Raw genomic sequence first — 17,872 nt, 5'->3', positions numbered from 1 at the left:
GCATGCTTATATAAAAGTCTTATTTAACTTCCTGCACATTTCTGTCATTTTCAAAGTCCGACATTTTGTAAAAGGAGATGATTTGCCTTAACCCAAGTTCTGCCAAAAGTGACTCCATATGTAACTTCTAGTCAAAGTTTTGGGCTTTAAAAAAGGATTAAATATGACTTTAGGAGACAGTTAAAGAGAGGTATACGATGATGAGTTAAAACAAAAAAAGTCATGACCAATCTTCATTTTGTCTAGAGTTCATTTTCTGTCACTCATTCACATGTTCTGGCTCTGTCTTTCAAAAAATGCTCACCTTTATTCCCCAAAGAAATACAGCATAAAGCTCTAGTCATTTTGCACCAGGTGCTGACTGAAACCAGGATTCATAACAGCTGAGGCAAGACAAATGATATAGTTGATCAAGTGAAGAGAATTAGAAAGAAGCAAATCAACTCTAATTTCTCTTTGCTTTCCATTGATAGCCAGCTAACCAGATGTGATAGTACTTGGGATTGCAGTGGTCACTTTGGTCAACAAAGGTTTGGTCTTCCACAGGGCAATTCCTCTGGCTGCCATGATAAGTGATCAAAGCAATCACATGTGCTTCAGCACTGAGAAAATGTATAATTAATTGAGCTCATACACTTTAAATATTTTAATAGACTAAGGCCAAAGAGTTTGCAGATGCAAACTTTAAAGCATGCTAGGAAAAAAGGCTAGTGCTATTTTGAGTAACGTGCATCACTAAAGATTAATGAAGAATCTCACAAACCTGCTTTATCTGTTGCAATGACTGTCACAATTGACTTGAAATTCAATAATCATTCCCAGAAAGGTTGATCTTCTTCTTGCAGGGGTGAAAAATGCATAAATTTTGTTAACCTATATTTAGCCTAAGAATATTTAATATTTTTCCATCTTCATTAGTCCTTACTGAAATTTTTGTTCCTCTCTTACTTCCACATCTTCAGGTAATGCTCTATACTGCATATCAGGTAGCAAGCTGACCTTATCCAGCTACCATGTGGTCTTTTCCTCTTTGTGTTCTCACGTCTATACTGTATTTTCTCTTACCATGCACAAACAATGACATTATATTAAAATTATTATTGAGCCAGAGGAACACACTTTTCCAAAAATCAATGCTGAATCAAATTTATGTCTTTGTCTTGCTTAAAAAACAGCAACAACTGCAGTCCTTATTCTCCTGAGTATATTATTAATTATACATCTAAAGCATGTTCATAGTCTGTGTTTACTCTTGGCTGATTCTAAGGTTTATATGAATGAGAAAACAGTAATGTGATCATTTACAAGTAAAAGAATATTTTCACTGTCTTGGTACCTGAGCATAATGAAAAGAAAAACTAGTCAGCTTCTACCTGGGTTTCTGTTTAGAAGAGTCAGCTCAGGGGGTAAGAGCTATCATTCATGAAGAGCTAGAATGTGGGGAAAAAAGGTAAGAGACTCAAAAGCCAAGGAGATGTATTGCGTAAACAATTTTTATTGATTTTTTGGTGGAGGTTATACAGATTTTTTTTTTTTTCCTTAGCTCCCATAATCTCAGCAATGACTTAGAAACCCACCATAGCAGCATCTACAGGCAAAAGAGATCAAATAGTTAGAAATAATGACCATATAAGAGCAAAAAGGCAGCCAGAGGAATTTGAGTGTTGGTCATCACTGGCAAAAATCCATTCACATGGTTCAGAAATTTTTGCCACCTACGGAAAGCAAAGGACTGACAACTGCTTGGATTATGCTGTCAGGGTCCAGATAGTGCTTCCTCTAGGAAGAACTCTCCTGCAGAGATACAGGAAACATTTTACTGAAGGTTATTTTTTCCTGATTCTTCACTTCCTATTCAGAAGGGTGGCTAATAGTTATTTTTATGTAATAACAGGTAATTCTTTCATGCTACAGATTGTGATGCATATTAATCAGGGTTCTTGCCAAATTAAATTAGCTTTTTCAACATTTGAAAAGCAGTTAAACTTCTAATGACATTTTCCCTCTCTCTTCATCAACCTATTTTTGGAGCAAAATAATGTACTCAGGCCTGAAGTAAAGACACTTGAGCCTCAGGAATGGAAAACAGCCATGAGCCAAAATGTATTCACAGGAGAGCTATAGGGCAATAAGGTTGTCATCTATGCACAAAAATACTTTCAAAGACGTAAACATGATGTTAAAATCTCCACCACTCCCTCCTGCACGTTAAAGTCACACACACTGCTTTGTGCTTGCAGTTATGAGCGGGAAAAAAAGGAAACAAGTGTATTTTTATGATTATTGCTACTACCGTAGCATTAGGACAGTCCAGAAACAGGGACTCATGTTAACACCATATCCTTAACAATCCTGGTTTTCTTTATTACTGCTAGTATCAGAAACTAAATTGTGAAAAAGGCATTCTAATAGTATAAGTAATAAGTCAAACCAGAGCTGCACAATAACGCTAGGTACCAACTGTGCCATCTGTATCTGAAAATCTACCTGGACATCTATATTATACAGATGAAAAAAATATATATGCAGGTATATAATATACTGAAGTGTTTTAAAGTCAAGCAACTACAGTTAGGTTGTCCATAAAAATAAAATATTTCAACACAAATGGTCCATATGTGGCACACTTGCAAACAACAGAAAACCAATTCTTAAATTAGTAAGTAATAACTAAGTATTTTAAAATGCTACTTGAACTACCTTCTCACACAAAATTTACTACATAATAGCACACAGTCATAATATGTATACCTCAATGCCTATCAAGGTACACAATACCTAGTAAATTCAATGCTAAAGGGACATTAACATTTCACTCAATATTTGCCTGCCTTAAATAAAAGTAGGACTTAAAAGCATTTAAAAGACTGGACCAAAAAAAAAAATCACCTAGGAATGTTTTTGGTTTTTTCCCCAGCTTTGTACTGCATAAAATCACTTAATCAGCCTGAAATATTTTCCTTTTTATAACCCAATAGCCTAATTTGCATAGATCTCTCATACAGCAACAGAAAAGCATTTTTATAAAATTAGAAAATGACTGTATAACCACAAAGCTCATTTCTGCAGCAAATACAGAACCTTTTTTTTTTTTTAACTTGATAATATTTCAAGTGGAAAACATTCCTTTAACTGAAAATTTATTCCAGGCTAGAAATATTGTTATGCACTAGGTTAACCTAGTGCTGAAAAGTTTTAAGTAAAACAAGCTTTTGAAATTGCATATGTGGCAATTTTTTTTCACCACAGCAAATTGAGTAATAAACATTCAAGATCGATGAAAATCTAAGATGTCCACCACTGAATGTCCAATAAAAATAGGGTCAAATAGATATATGGTCCAGCTAGGATTGTCCAGCTGGACAAAATATCAAAGCATTTACGGTGATCTCAGGATATCTGCTTAGTAGGAATCAGGCAATATGCAAGGCAGCTCTGCTCCTAAAATCCAAGCAAGGATTCCAGCAAGGGAAAAAACCTACCAGCAGGCCCTTATTCTTTTTAATAATCTCAAACTTCTTCCTTTGGCAGTCAGAATAACCAGCATGTGTTAAAGATCTAGAATTGCTTTTCCCTGAAGAACTAGCCTATAAATAAGTCACTTCATATCTACTGTACATGTTTATTTTCTTCAACCATACATTCATATATCCTTAAACATTCACTCATCTGTATTTTAATCACTGCCACATCAGTATCATTTAATGGTTACACCGTTATGGCCTCAAATCTCATTGAAATGCCCACTCCCAAAACAACTCACAGACATCTCGATCTAACAAGCAATCACATCTTTATACTCTGTTCCCCTGATAATAGGGACTCTATCTCTACCCCCAGATTAATAAAGGGATGGAAGACCATTTCTAGGTAAAAAGCAAGTATCATGCATTCTCTTACCCACTACTCAGCCAAGCAGCACAACTCTGATTTTAGGCAGCTTCTCCAAGTCATCATCACCTGAAAAAGCTGGCAGCACTGGGCAGCTGACTTGCTGCATCTACATGCAGCTGTGCATTCCCCTTGTCCATTTAATATAGCAACTTGTTGTCTCAGCTCTGAGTTAAAACCAGAAGCTTTTCAGAGAGGGCAGTGTTATACATGTCTGTGTGTTCAGTGTCAACCACCCAGTTCGGGTTAAGGACTGGTACAGACAATAAGGATGAACTTCCTTGGGATCTTTTCCACTATTTTTCTGAGATAGACTGCTAAACAAGCTACAATATTAAAAAAAAAAAAAAAGCAAAAATGTTGTTTTCATCCACTGCATATCTCCTGATGATATTAGTATCTGTTACCAACTCTCTCAAATCTCCCCATGTTACAATCATTTTAAGTAGGGTTGCAAACAAGGGCTTTTTTTGTGATCAGGATACATGAAGTTTTTCTGAAATTACTTCAAGCAGTTTTGTGAACATCAGCTTCTACAGTTGGGTGAGATTTGTTATCGTAAAGGAAAAAAAAGAACATATAAATACAGAGCAGAATTACCTTCCCTTAGACGCTCAACCACAAAAGTGAATCCAGTAGTTCGCGGATGTAAGACGTACTCGTATTTTTGAAGTCCGTTCTTTTCAGCGAATTCATTACTGCGGGCTTTGGTATTGGCTGAAGGAGAGAATAAAAAGCACCACTTTCTATTACTGTGCATGTAGACCAAGAATTAAATATAATTATTATACGACAGGCACAGTACAACAGCAGTTCACACAGTACAAATGTGCAACAGCTTTTTGGGTGAAGGCAGACTGCAAGTGTGCTTTCAGTTGGCTATAGTATGGTATGAGGAAGACCAATGTGGATTGCAAGGAAAGCCTTTTTTACCCTCTCATTTCATTTTAGAAACTAATCAGCAAATCTTGCATATTTATCAAATGCAATCTTAAAGTCTGTTAATATTTCTGTGTATACTTCAATACCCATTTTACAGTAAAATGTGTTAATTGGCTCAATTTTTTTTTTTTTTAACTCAAAAGGCACAATGTTTATTAATGTAGGTTTGATATTACATACAGAAATACCTTGAGGTCAATGTTTAACCACATTAAACTTATTTTGGAAAGAAAACATTAAATGGAGGAAACCAGTTGATCTAACACATTAAAATGGTATTTTACATCTTCATTCTGAACTTGACACCTTTTATTCATCAACCTGTGCTGCACATACGTACCCTGTTTTAATTTTTTTGACCAACTGCCTCAGTGTTACAACACATGCTTGCTACTGTACACACAGTACACGCAAGGCATCTGGAAAGCAGCGTGGCTAAACCCCGTGACAAATATGTTTTGAACCTCTGGCAAAAAGAAGTCTCTCACGAGAAAACCAAACAAAGGCTTTTCAAAGCCAGTTGCTAACAGAGCCCACTAAGCGAGGAAGACGCGGACACTAAAGTGAAAACTTCTGAAGACAGACAGAGAGGAAGCAACTTGTTCTCCAGTGAGGTGCAGGAGGCTCTTCCAAGCAGCCTCAGTTAGCAGCCAAAGGGACTTTGCTGGCTACACTTAGTCCTTCACTGTGGATACTGCTGTGCCTCCTCTGTGGCCAAAAGGCAATGGACACATGCAATGTTCCCTTGGCAACATGGAAAAAAAAAATCAATTTGATCAACTAACTTATTTTATTTAATAACTCATATTTATATAGTCTTACAGGTGTTTTAAAAGACAAAATCATTGCCTAAACAATATATCATCTTTATCAAGCAGAAACAGCTCTTTTTTTTAAGTGTCCACAGTTAACCTTAACAGAGATGGGAGATAAAGTAATGAAAAACATATTGCTGCTTAATAATTTAATTGATACTTATAGGTAAGTTCTTTCCCTTACAATCATCATAATTTTTCCTGTAAAGGAACAGCAGCACAAGTGGACAAATCAACAGTAGTGCGAGATGTCCTTTTTGCAGTAATGCAACTTTCCTGCATCTTTCTTTTTTTCCCTAAATTACATGAGCTCTTTCTTTATCAAAAAATGCGGGTGTTCCTCCTAAAGGACTATCTACCTATTAATAAATGCTATAGCATATCAGTATACTGAGTATCTTTTCCCTGTGAACTACTGTTTCCATGCATAAGAGTATTGCATTTAATACATACAACCCTTAAGGCTTAGTGCACAGATTTCCTGATGGTGTGATTTGAAGGAAAGGACAACTGTTGCACAGTAGCCAAGCAAGTTTTTCAGCAAAGAGAATCCAAAGATTTAATTCTTGCCAAGTTGCCAAAACATACAAATACTTGAAAATATTACATCTTCAAAAAGTGTTGCTAAAATTACAGAATGTGTGAAATACTAAAATTACACTTGGCTATGTAACTTAAATTTATCTTTCCTTGGACATATGCATTATGTCTTTAAGCACATGATCAGAGTATCTATTTTTGTCTGCTCGACTACTACCCATTCAATGTTGAAAATGGAGTATTCTGAATCAGAGAAGGGAACTTGCCTTTAGGACTCCCACCTCTGCGATGGCAAAACTCGCACAGTGAGTCACGAGCAAGACTTGGAATGGCAGAAGAGGCAAGACTAATCTGGTAATTATTTAATGCTCCTCTGAAAAGCCAGATTCTACCTCTTAGACATAATTGTATTGCACTACTAGCTCAACAACTTAAACTCTCTATTTTCTAAGAAAGGACATTGACCACCAAGAGCAATCCTATAAAAACTATACAACTCAAGAGCTCTTTTCCAGATTCTGTGGTGATTGAAGCAAAATGTTTTAAATTAATTTATCACAATATTTTTAAGCTAATGTATTGTTTCTTCCAAAGGACAGAAGTATCTTTTTCATTTTCTACATACCCAAGTTTGGGTTTCACTGTGGAACATTTGCATTCTGCAAATCAAGTCAATCAAAGCTTTGAGACACAAGTGCCATATAAGTCTACATAAAGTTAAGCAGTCTAAAAAAAAATAAATCTAAGTCTTAAGCATCTCAAACTGCACACAGTTAATGAGCACTCAGAAAAACCCTCTCTGTATGTCTGCTCGCTAGCACTCTGTTTCAGAGGGCCCATAAAAACGAATCCCTTGGTGTTTGCAAAACACTCCTACTTGCACTGCAGGAAAACCAAAGAGTAAATGGGCAGTTTTGTTCTCTGAGCAAGACCTAACTGATGCTGCAAAAAAGGTTTGGGACCTCCACTGCCCATTGCTTTGAAGTAATCATCTTCAAACCCCCTCTTAGTGCACATCCCTGCACTTGGAAAGAACTCACTGTAAACATCTGCAAAACATCTTCCTAGTTTCCTTTTACTACAATGCCTTCCTAAAAAATGTGAACAGCTGGACATTGGCACACCGGCCAACACGATTCAGCTATTTCCTGATATTTGTATCCCTGTCTTGCCTCTGGATTGTAAGTTTTATGTAACAGAGATTGTTACCTACCCCTTTTGCATGACCCTAGTGTAATGGGATTTTAGAACTAAAATAACGCTTCCAGCTAATACAATGATCGTTGTCATCTGGAAAAATCATCTCCCTCTTCCTTTCCTAACAACTACCAAGGCACAGGTCTTTGTGCATTAAAAAACATATATTACAGCAAGTCAGGAAGGCCAAAGGGTTTTGATGCTATCCTGAAAGCAAGGGTAGGATATGCCTTCACTCTACCAAAAAGTAAGAATAATGCCCTTGTCCCCCTCCTGCCACTCTCAGCATTTGAAGAAAACAGTTTCTTACTTTGCTATTACTTATTAACAAATGCACTGACTGCCACCCTATCCGATGTAAGCACCTTGGTGGCTACTGCTGTTTGGGATCCCTGTGCGAGACACCCGTGCCTAAACCTTCTGGGGGAAATAGAGAGCAATTCTCCTGCTCAGAACTGGATTCAACAAAAAGCAGAAAATGGGATGTTCCCCATTATATGAAACCTAGAGATTAGAAAACTGATCCAGGAAATTTGAAACCCATTTTTATATCCTCTCCAACCTGAGGGAATTCATGCAGCAAACACCTTTTAAAAATCCCTTAATCAATAGAACAGGCTATACTGTCAGCGCTGCAAAACTTATGCGGATGCCTCATCATTCTGCAGTCCAGATTATAACATTCTTAGGTGAAAGAATAAAAAAAGTGAAAGATGCCTTTGTAAGCCTGATAGTGAAAACACTTCCTTAAAAAGAGGGAACATATGTTCTCTTCTTTGCTTCCAACCAACACAAATTGCATAAAGCAGCTCTTGAAGGAGGGACTGGAAATGAACTCAGTTTGGGTCTCCTCAGTCCCAAAACGTCGCTCACACCATTTGGCTAAGGGTAATGCCCCCTCTTGCTTACTCTCTCTGAAAACTGTCAGTAAGCATTGCTTTCTAGAAACAACTATTTTCTTTCTTACACTGTAAGCCAAAGTAAATCTACTCCTGGAGTTTTTTTTCTTAGCATTCCTATTAGGTGTATTTTGCATTTTAACTCCTTGGCTCTATTTGCTCCTATGATAAAAATGAATAAGTAGAATAATCTATTTTTATGGAAAGCAGCTAGTTTATTAATAGAGCGTGATACAGGACCCTTCCTGATCCAGAACTGCTTCATGCTCTGTCTCCTCTGGTCTCACAGTGACTTGCCTCTCCTCCCGTCTCCTTCAGCTAACACATGCTGCCTCTCAGAGGGTATGTTCTTTGGGGTGGTGACAAGTACAAGAACTCCAATTTATTTGAGTCTTTAGACACTACTCCAGACCCGCTGTCAAACTACACAGAAGAACAAGAATTTAAGAGTTCTGGCCATAACCTCTTACTTTTTTTTTTTCTCCTGTGCTGCCTTTGGTACATAATTTGATTACATTTTTTCCCATTTATCTCAAAATTATGTGGGCAAATCCCATTTATCACATTTTTAAATTACTGGAAAAGCTCAGAAAGTCAGCACTTTCTAGAAGCACCACACTTCAAAATTTCATTTAAAGTAACTGGAAGAAGAAATTATGCTAACGCATTTTCTTGATTTTTGAGTTACAGATTTTTTAAGAAGTTAAATTGCTTTTGCTTCTGAAAACCAGAGGATAAAGTGAACAAATTCAATTTTTTTTTAAAGTCAAATTATATTTTTAATTGTGAGCTAGTTTTGAATTTAAAAAAAAATCTCTAGAATTTTACTTTGTTGAAAGCCATAATGCAGTAACAAGTTGCATTCGTGTGAGTCTGAAGAGTATTTGGAACTAAAACTCCAAAACCTGTACCCAACAAAAAGCTAAGTCTGTGCTCCCCATGAAATATGTATGCAGTATTGGCTCCTCTCAAACAAGCTCACATGCTTTTACAGATTCAACGTTGTCCAGGTTGATGTGTTTTGCTGGATGTCACCCGAAAGAATTATAGACTTCCCTCATCATCCTACAGGAAAGCTGATTCTGACAACTTTAATACAACAATTTCTGATCAACTCTCAACGACTTTTTTTTTTTTTTTTTGCTAGTACTAGTGCACTGAAAATTGAATATTAAGCACTACCTTTTCCTTTAATCTGACTTGTGATAAAAGCATGCACTTCTATGACTTCAAGTACTCTCAAACAATATTGGTACTAGACAGCAAAAGAATACATGAGTACTACAAAAGTTGCTCTTAAAAAAAAAATCCTTATTTATCTATTAGAGGTTTGCATAGAAAGCATAAAAGCTATATTTGCTCACAGGTAATATTTTAAGAAGAAGTTAAGCAATTGTTCTTATTTGTGCTATTTTCTGACTATTACATGTTAAATCAACCTCTATCAGTGCTTTTGAACAATATTTTCTTGCATTACCAAAGTATATCACATTTACTAGAAAAGTGAAAAATCCAACTGCAGTTCATTGTTACCTTCTAGATGGAAATATTGTATGTGATCCACACCACAACATTCCTGCCAAAATCTGGGCTCTAGCAAGCTTTCCTACTTGTTTTTTAGCTGTTCCTCAAGGAAAAAAGGTCTGTGCAATCACACTCTGTCCACCTGTTCCCCTTAACTTTTGAAGCTATTGCCACCTGCAAACAAAGTTTGACAGAGACAAGAGATTCAAAGATAATTAAGCCCCACAGGAGTTTTAGAAAAACCAATGGCTGAGTAAAGGGAAGCCTCCAGCAGTAGAGATCTTAATAACAAGAAAAGCCAGGGCAGGCTCCATGGGTCTTTAGTCTGTCAAGGCTTTCAGCACAGCATGCAGCGGTCCATCGGTTAACGCAGGTATCGGTGAGGATGAGCCACAGCACACGATGCCTCTTGCCAAGAGAGCAGCAAGAGATTTTGGAGGAAATGTCACACGGAAGGAAACACAAGGAAAAAGGAGAAGTTGGAGTGAAGAAGAGACCATGTATAGGGATGCAGACACAAATCCATAGGAAATGAGGCTTTAACAGGCGCAGAGCAATACAGCAACTTTTTTTTTTTTGTTATTGCTTTCTGAAGAATCACTACAAAGAATATCATAAGGAACACCAAGGAAAACAAAAGAACAAGCAAAATGGTGGGTTGTATTCCAGCTTTCCAGAAGCACTAGACTTATAGTTGCTTTGTTTTCTTCAGGGCTTCAGAAAGTCTGGCTATATGTTTATCTGCTGAGGGCTTCTTTTTAAGCAATTACAATAAAATACCTTTGATGCACTTAGCTTTAACCTTGAAGTACTCCAGAGTGAAAAGATGACCAACCTATCAGAAATAAGTATATAATTATTACCTCAGACCCTATACATCCAGTCTGCAAATACATTGTTCAGGGTTCATGACATTACTATTTCTAACATTTATTTACGTAGCATCTTCCACCGCAAAGTACTTCCCCAACTTGAAGTCAGGCAGTGGCCCGTGTATAAATACAGTCATACTTTAAATTTCTTTGAAATCTTTCATTCTCAAATACCTGAAAACATGATACAATTTCTTATAAAGAGGAGTACATCTACCATTGTCATGCAGCCACTGAGAGCATAAAAAAAATGATAATAGCACAGAGCTGCACAGCAATTCTGCTTTTCGGTGAAGTACATGTAGAACGTTATTTTTCATATTTTATTTCAAATGAATCAGTACATATGATCGTTCACTACAACTTTTGCTGTGGATTTTGTTTTCAGAAGTAATTAGCAGTTTTGGAATTTGGTCAGAAAACAAGAGCCATTGCCTCTATTTTTGCAAAACGTCCCCTAGGATATTGAGCGACCATTCAGAACAAAACTGCGGTTTATTTCTTATTCTAAAAGATGGAACATGAGGTTGCAACAGGTCCTAATATGTCAATAACATAACAATTTTCTGAAAATCGTTTTTTCAAAATGTTACACAAAATACATTATTAAGTTCTATCATTCTCACATGGCATAAAATTATTGCTTGGTCAGGATTAGCCTGTCAAGGGATTTTGCCCTGTTTCCTATAATATTTTAAAATATATGAGCTAATGTTTCCTGTGAAGACAGTTAGATAGGAAGAGCTATTTACTTTCACTGAAAAAGCCCCAGAGTTTTGCCTGTGTCTATACATCTTACTATGCACAAATATAATATCAAGGTGGCATTCATTACGGATGGCAGTATAGAGTGCTAAACACCGGACAGTTTAACATGTCAGAAGCCAGCACAGCTGCCCAAGGAAGCAGCACCCTGTTGTCTTCCCTGCCCATCACTCCATCCTTCCCACCGCACTGCTTCCTCCCTGGGCTGCTCAACAAACCGGGGGGGGAAACGATCACCACCCATCTGCGGTGGCTTCAGAAGAACAGCGCAGTTAGTGCGGATATCCATTTGACACTGCAAAGTTAAAGAGTACGTGTTACACACGTAAAAGGAAGGAAAACCAAAACAACAGAAATACCTTAAAAATAAAAAAAGTAAAAAATCTGTGTTCAGAAATCCAATTAGAGAATTTGTTAATATTAAGTGAAGAATCTTGTCTGCATGAATTTCTCAGTGGATGGTATAAACAGCATATACTTAAATTTGTCTAAGTCATTTATATCAGTTACAACAGCGGAGAGAAAACCCTGTGTTTCCTTAAGCAACTTCACATTCAGGTGGGAGCATCCCCACCACTGCCTTTGGGACTCCACAGCACAAGTGTTAACACACCACAGCTGTCTCAGTCCTCACCTAATTCTTTCTTTTAAAACTGTAGTATGAAACTTCCTCAGTTCTTTAAAATCCGTTGTCTCTAAGGAATATTGGGAGGGATTAGAAGGTATACATAATTTATGGAATAAATTACAAACCATCCAATTCTTTCAATCATCTTGAGATGGAAACACCTCAGAAAGAGTGTGAGCGACCCAAGGAGGAATCTCCTGACTCCATGAATAAGATTAAGATTTCATCTCATAATTCAGACATAGGAGGGGACAGTTGTTCATTAATTTGAAGAAAAAAAAAAAAATTAAAGTGAGATAATTTCCATCCTTCTTCCTAATTTTAGATAGAAAATAACTATTCAACAAGAGCTATCACATGAAGCAGCCCAAGAATGTATGACGAATTTATCCTCTTTTAGGAAGGCTGATCAAGTGATGACAATTCCCTACAGTGTGATAGCATCTGAATACTATACGTACACATTTTTAAGGATATTGGGAATACAGAAGAAAAAATAGCAGTATATGTTAGTTATTTTTATACTGTGTCTAGTACTCACTGATCTGGCATTGCAATAAAATATGATTTGAGAAAACCTGCAATGCAAAGTATAGTAAAAGTCTTTTAAATAAGCTAAAAGGTAGAAGTTTAATTGTAATTGATTTTCTGTTCAAAGATGATGCTTATCAAATCATGCTGCAGGCATGAACCTCCACAGAACATTCATATAATGTTTTCTTTTATTGGCAATTGAGTCGTCTTCAATACTTGTTAGCAACTTGCTTCTAATGCCATAAGATATTAAAGTAGATATTTTATTAAGAATTAATACTACAGGATCAAACTCATTAAATTTACTCTTATGATAAAGTCAACATTTGTTTTAGGGAGGTATTTTTCTTATAGAGGCAGTTACAGACTGCTTACACATGGCCTAAGAAACAAATATCTCCATTTTCTCCTCTTAAAACATTAGGCAAGAAATCTAATAGAATCATTAGTTCTCCTCTTCAATCACTCTTCCATAGGTCTTAAATGATTTTGCACTGTTTGCCACAGTAATATGGGAAATGGGAAAATGCAAGTGATTTATTCCAGGTCTTGAAACCTACTTTTGCTAATGCAATGTACATACAGTGCCGACCAATATAAAGCCATTTCAATCATCAGATGCTTTGAAATGTAAGTTATTTCAGGAAGACTGGCAAAGCGTCTCAGTGGAACTACATTTGTGCCTCTCAAATGAATCAGTACATATGATCATTTAACTATAATTTCTACTGTCCATGAGAACCCAGGCTTGCTCCTGCCTTGGACTTTTTTTTTTTTAACTATTTCCATAAACAACAAAGAATTTCAACATCGAACATTCTAAGAGATGACAAACGCAGCCTACCTGTGAGATCAGTTCCTTCTGGAAAGATGAGGAGTTGTAATGGTTCACGAATGTCACAGAAATAATCCAGCATTTTTTCAAAGTGACTCTTGTCATCTTCCCACTTTCTCTGAATGAACACAAAGGCAGCAACCTGCATCGCCCAGCCTAAAGTTTAAAAAATACACCTTTAGTAACATTCCACTCTGATACTTCCACAGTGTCTGTTATTCTAAAATACTGTATCAATTGTGTTAGACACAACATTTTATTTGCTGCCCACCTATCCTCACCTCTGATTAAGAGCACTTAGCTACCTTGTAAAAGGAGTGTTGGATAGGAAGCAAAAAAATGCATAATCTAAATAAATAAATCTAAATAAATGGCTACTGTTTTGCAAAATTCAAGTTACCAGAGTTAGAAAAGCTTTCCAGACAGCAAGAATAGGGTCAATGCTGTCATGAAAGGATGTTATAGTGACATGGCTGTCAGTCTCTCTTCCCAAGTAACAAGCAATAGGACAAGAGGGAACAGCCTCAAATTGTGCCAAGGGAGGTTTAGACTGGACATTAGAAAAAATTTCTTCACTGAAAGGGTTATCAAGCACTGGAACAGGCTACCCAGGGAAGTGGTGAAGTCACCATCCCTGGGGGTATTTAAAAGATGTGTAGATGTGGCATTTCGGGATGTGGTTTAGTGGTGGACTTGGCAGTGTTAGGTTTATGGTTGGACTCGATGATCTTAAAGGTCTTAAAGGCATTTGGCTATTTAACGAACACATAAAAATTATATATGTTTCTTTTCCGAGTTAAGTAAAGGTGGCCCGTCCACCTGTGTCAAATCCGGTAAAATGGTCCAAATTGGTAAAATTTTGACATTTCCAATTAGTATTTTGTCCAAATTTAGGTTGGTGTGACACGTCATGAAAACGAGTTCCAATTTACTATCCCGACCTTTCCAGTGCCAAGGTAACAGAGCAGGAGTACCAGGGGTAGTTTTATTAAAGAATTGAGTAGTAATACAGCAAAGCAATAACTGATAATACAGCAAAGACAACATAAGACAGAACAGTAAATACAATAAGAACAACACGTAATAGTATAGCAAACCCGATATAAAAAACAGAACAGTAACAGGTGATTAAGTTCTTACAATAGATCTCAACTGACTTGCAAACATATGCACAATATCCACAGAAGTAAATAAAGCTTTTCTTGACATACATCTCGCAATTTTGTCTTGCCGGGAATTTGAGATTCCTAATGCTTTTAACACTTCGTAATTGCCAGAATACCATTTACCTCGTGCTCCCACAGGGAATCCCTTAAATTTAATATTTTTAGCATTCGTCAATTCCTGAATTTGACTTTTAAGATGGCCGTATTTCTTTACTTTTTCTGCCGCCGCGTCCGCCAATGATGACAGTTTACTTTCGTATCGAATTGTTACATCAATAACCAACGCCTGGTCTCCTTTTACAAATACAAGATCAGGCTTATAGATTTCATTTTGTTCATCCTTTAGTATAGGCTCTTGGAATACAACCCAATCCTTCCTTTTAACCTCAGTTATAAGTAAATCACACAGTTGGTTGTGTCTCTTAATTCTGGCGTCTTGCACCGCGGGGCAGTACCCAATGATATGAGCACTTGATTCGTTTTCTGCTTGACAGTGTCGACAAGATTTTATTTGCGACTCCTGTCTCCCCCTTGCCAGGAATTCCCTAGTGGGGTACACGTTAGCTCTCAATTGTAGTGCCGTGAGGAGTTTTCGGTGAGGAATGCCTCTATATCGATCGAGCCAATTATTACTGATTTTATCCTTCTCAAAGTTGGCAATACCACGGCCCTGGGATTGTAACTTGGTCCAGTTTATAAATTCCTGTTTACGCCAGTCACAAGGTTTAGAAAAGATGGTTTTGGGAGCTGGTACTTCCCATTCTGAAACAAATTCATCATCGCCCAGTTCCTCAGATGTTACCCTGATCGCACTCGGGTCCCAAATAGATGGTATTTTATTTTTATCGCCTCCAGCTGTTACCCATAGTTTTTCAAATTCTTTTTCGATCCCTTCTTGTTTCATTATTGATCTTATCACATCGTCCGAAGACTGCGCGATCCTGTGTAGTCTTCGAGCTTGTATACTGGGGATCAGACCCGAGAGTCTAGTGATGCCTAAACCTCCATCGCGTGTACTGGAATACAGGATGGCATCGCAGGTACTAGGGGGTAGATGTAACCAATCCTTGACCGTAGTTCGAATCGTCAGGTCAAGTTCTTCTAGGTACGTTGCTTTTACCCACATAAACGATTCTATGAGTCTATGAGGTGAAGCATTTAAAACCATGGCCCTCACTATAATATCCTTAACCACTGCAACACTGATTTGCTCAAGGGAAGGCGCTGCCCGTATGGACAAACATCTCAGCAATGCACTGCAGGATAAAAGAAATCTGCATTATATAGAGGTAGTTATCCTTCGTATTGCATGTTAACCATGTGCATTATGCAGAAAATATCTATTGCTTCGAGGGCTTTATTACATATACCTCCTTATAATTTTCATTACTAATAGAAGAAAATACAAAGTTGTTCTTTACATCTGATTATAGAAAAATTTGATGTATATCCATTTGTTTGTATTAATACACAAGACAACTGTGCAGATTTACAGTCTGACATCAAACCAAGAATGTAATGCAGTTAAATAAATGAAACTGTTTCTGAGCCTGCAGGTCAGGGGTCACAGGCCATTATCTTCAATAAACGTTCTTGGCTTTTTTGGCAAAATTTAGCGTACAGGGTATCACATAATATTAGAAGTTCTGTCTACTAGTTCAGACAGCAGGATGAAAAATCAGGGCTACAGTTCCACCACATGTCTGTCATGCTCCCTTCTTAAACACAGCTCAGAGGAGCATGACACTGCCTTACCACTGTACTTGGCTAGCTTGTATCTCATCAGAAAACCTGCAAATAGATATTCCACATCAAAGAGAAAACATCACAGCTTCCCATTCTCCTCTTTGCTCACCACAGTCCTCAAAGTCTGTTTTTCCTTTCCTGGTGACTTAGAGCATGTTATTCTTGCACTTTATTTCAGTTCCTCTTTACAGGGATTCCTTTCTATTCTGTTCCTGGCAATATCTTACAAGGAGCATATGCTAGAAAATCACTTAAAGTCACCAGTTTTTAAACCAACTTCATAAGTCAGTCAGCCTGGATAATGCATTAACCAAGCTGCATAATCTCTTCTGTATTGGTTAGGAACATTAATTGTATTCTTAAAGATCTGTAACCTGTATCGTGGGGTAGGTACTTTTTATTTTTAAATCAGCTAAACAGATGGAGCATGCATAACTAACATGCCTTCTGCAATCTGGACCTAATGAGTCTCAGATATTCAGATAATTAATGATATCCAGATAACTGCATACTGGAAGTGGTTATATGAATTAAGAAAAGAAATGCCCAGAATGCAGTCTCAGCAAATCTTTTCAAATTTGTACGCTGTATTTGTTAAAAACCTTCTGTAAGTAAAACTAAACTTTGACCACAACATTTTATGTGCATCTATGCACATATCATAGTCCCACATCTGCAGTGCCAAGAAGTATCGGTACAGCTTTATTAACAGAGACTATCCATGTTTAAACAAATCATTTGCAGGAAAAAATAAAGGTTAACTTCAAAGTAATTGAAAAATAACTTACATAATTTAACTATGCTTTCTTCTGGCATTTAATCATCTCCTACTGCTACAATATATTTCACTACAATGGTACAAAACCAGTATATTAAATTGAACTAATCAGGGCTTCATATTCACATTTGTCATTGTGTTATATAAAGAGGACACCCTTTCATACCAAACATTGCGAAATACCAAATGGTGCCATGGAATTCAGTTCCTCTAGAAGATACATGGAGATGGAATGAAGCTGCATCAGGGGAAGTTCAGACTGGACAGTAGGAAAAGGTTCTTCATTGAGAGGGTGGTCAGTCACTGGAACAGGCTCCCCAGGGCAGTGGTCATGGCACCAAGCCTGTCAGAGTTCAAGGAGCATCTGGACGACCCTCTTAGTCATATGGTTTAGCTTTAGGTAGTCCTGAGAGGAACAGGGAGTGGGGGTTGATGATCCTTATGGGCCCCTTCCAACTTGAGATACTCTATGATTCTATGGTACCTCATCTGAAATCAAGTTCATAAAAATGGACACAACAAAGGAAAAACGCCCTGTAAGCAGAAACAGAGATGCCTTGTACTGTACCATTTACAGCTCTGAGAATGTAGATGCTCCATGGGACAGAGTGGAAAAATACATAGAGATTAGGAAAGTTGTGCTGTAGTTTTGGTGTTTTCCAATCATTCTTACCTCTCAGCCCAGACCTTTTGTATGTTTTATGTACCCTAGACACTACACCTACATTAGTTTATGCAAA

The 17,872-nt window shown here is 37.2% G+C and overlaps 1 protein-coding gene across 9 annotated transcripts in view; it reads right to left on the bottom strand.

Annotated features, from left to right (window-relative positions):
- Nucleotides 1-17,872, bottom strand: part of LCLAT1 (lysocardiolipin acyltransferase 1) — a 125,007-nt gene that overhangs the window by 50,283 nt on the left and 56,852 nt on the right. For 8 of the 9 annotated variants that reach the window (XM_052805653.1, XM_052805654.1, XM_052805652.1 and 5 more), the window contains 2 exons: nucleotides 13,452-13,598; nucleotides 4,492-4,608 (listed from right to left, as the gene is read on the bottom strand). In XM_052805653.1, the coding sequence (XP_052661613.1) occupies nucleotides 4,492-4,608; nucleotides 13,452-13,598 (264 nt within the window). The remainder of the gene's footprint in view (nucleotides 1-4,491; nucleotides 4,609-13,451; nucleotides 13,599-17,872) is intronic. The other variant, XM_052805657.1, reaches the window with a different exon arrangement.

The sequence above is a fragment of the Harpia harpyja genome, chromosome 13, assembly GCF_026419915.1.
Source record: "Harpia harpyja isolate bHarHar1 chromosome 13, bHarHar1 primary haplotype, whole genome shotgun sequence".
Classification (NCBI taxonomy): domain Eukaryota; kingdom Metazoa; phylum Chordata; class Aves; order Accipitriformes; family Accipitridae; genus Harpia; species Harpia harpyja.
The sequence above is the reverse complement of the archived record's forward strand: the minus strand, read 5'-3'. Positions and strand labels throughout refer to the sequence as shown.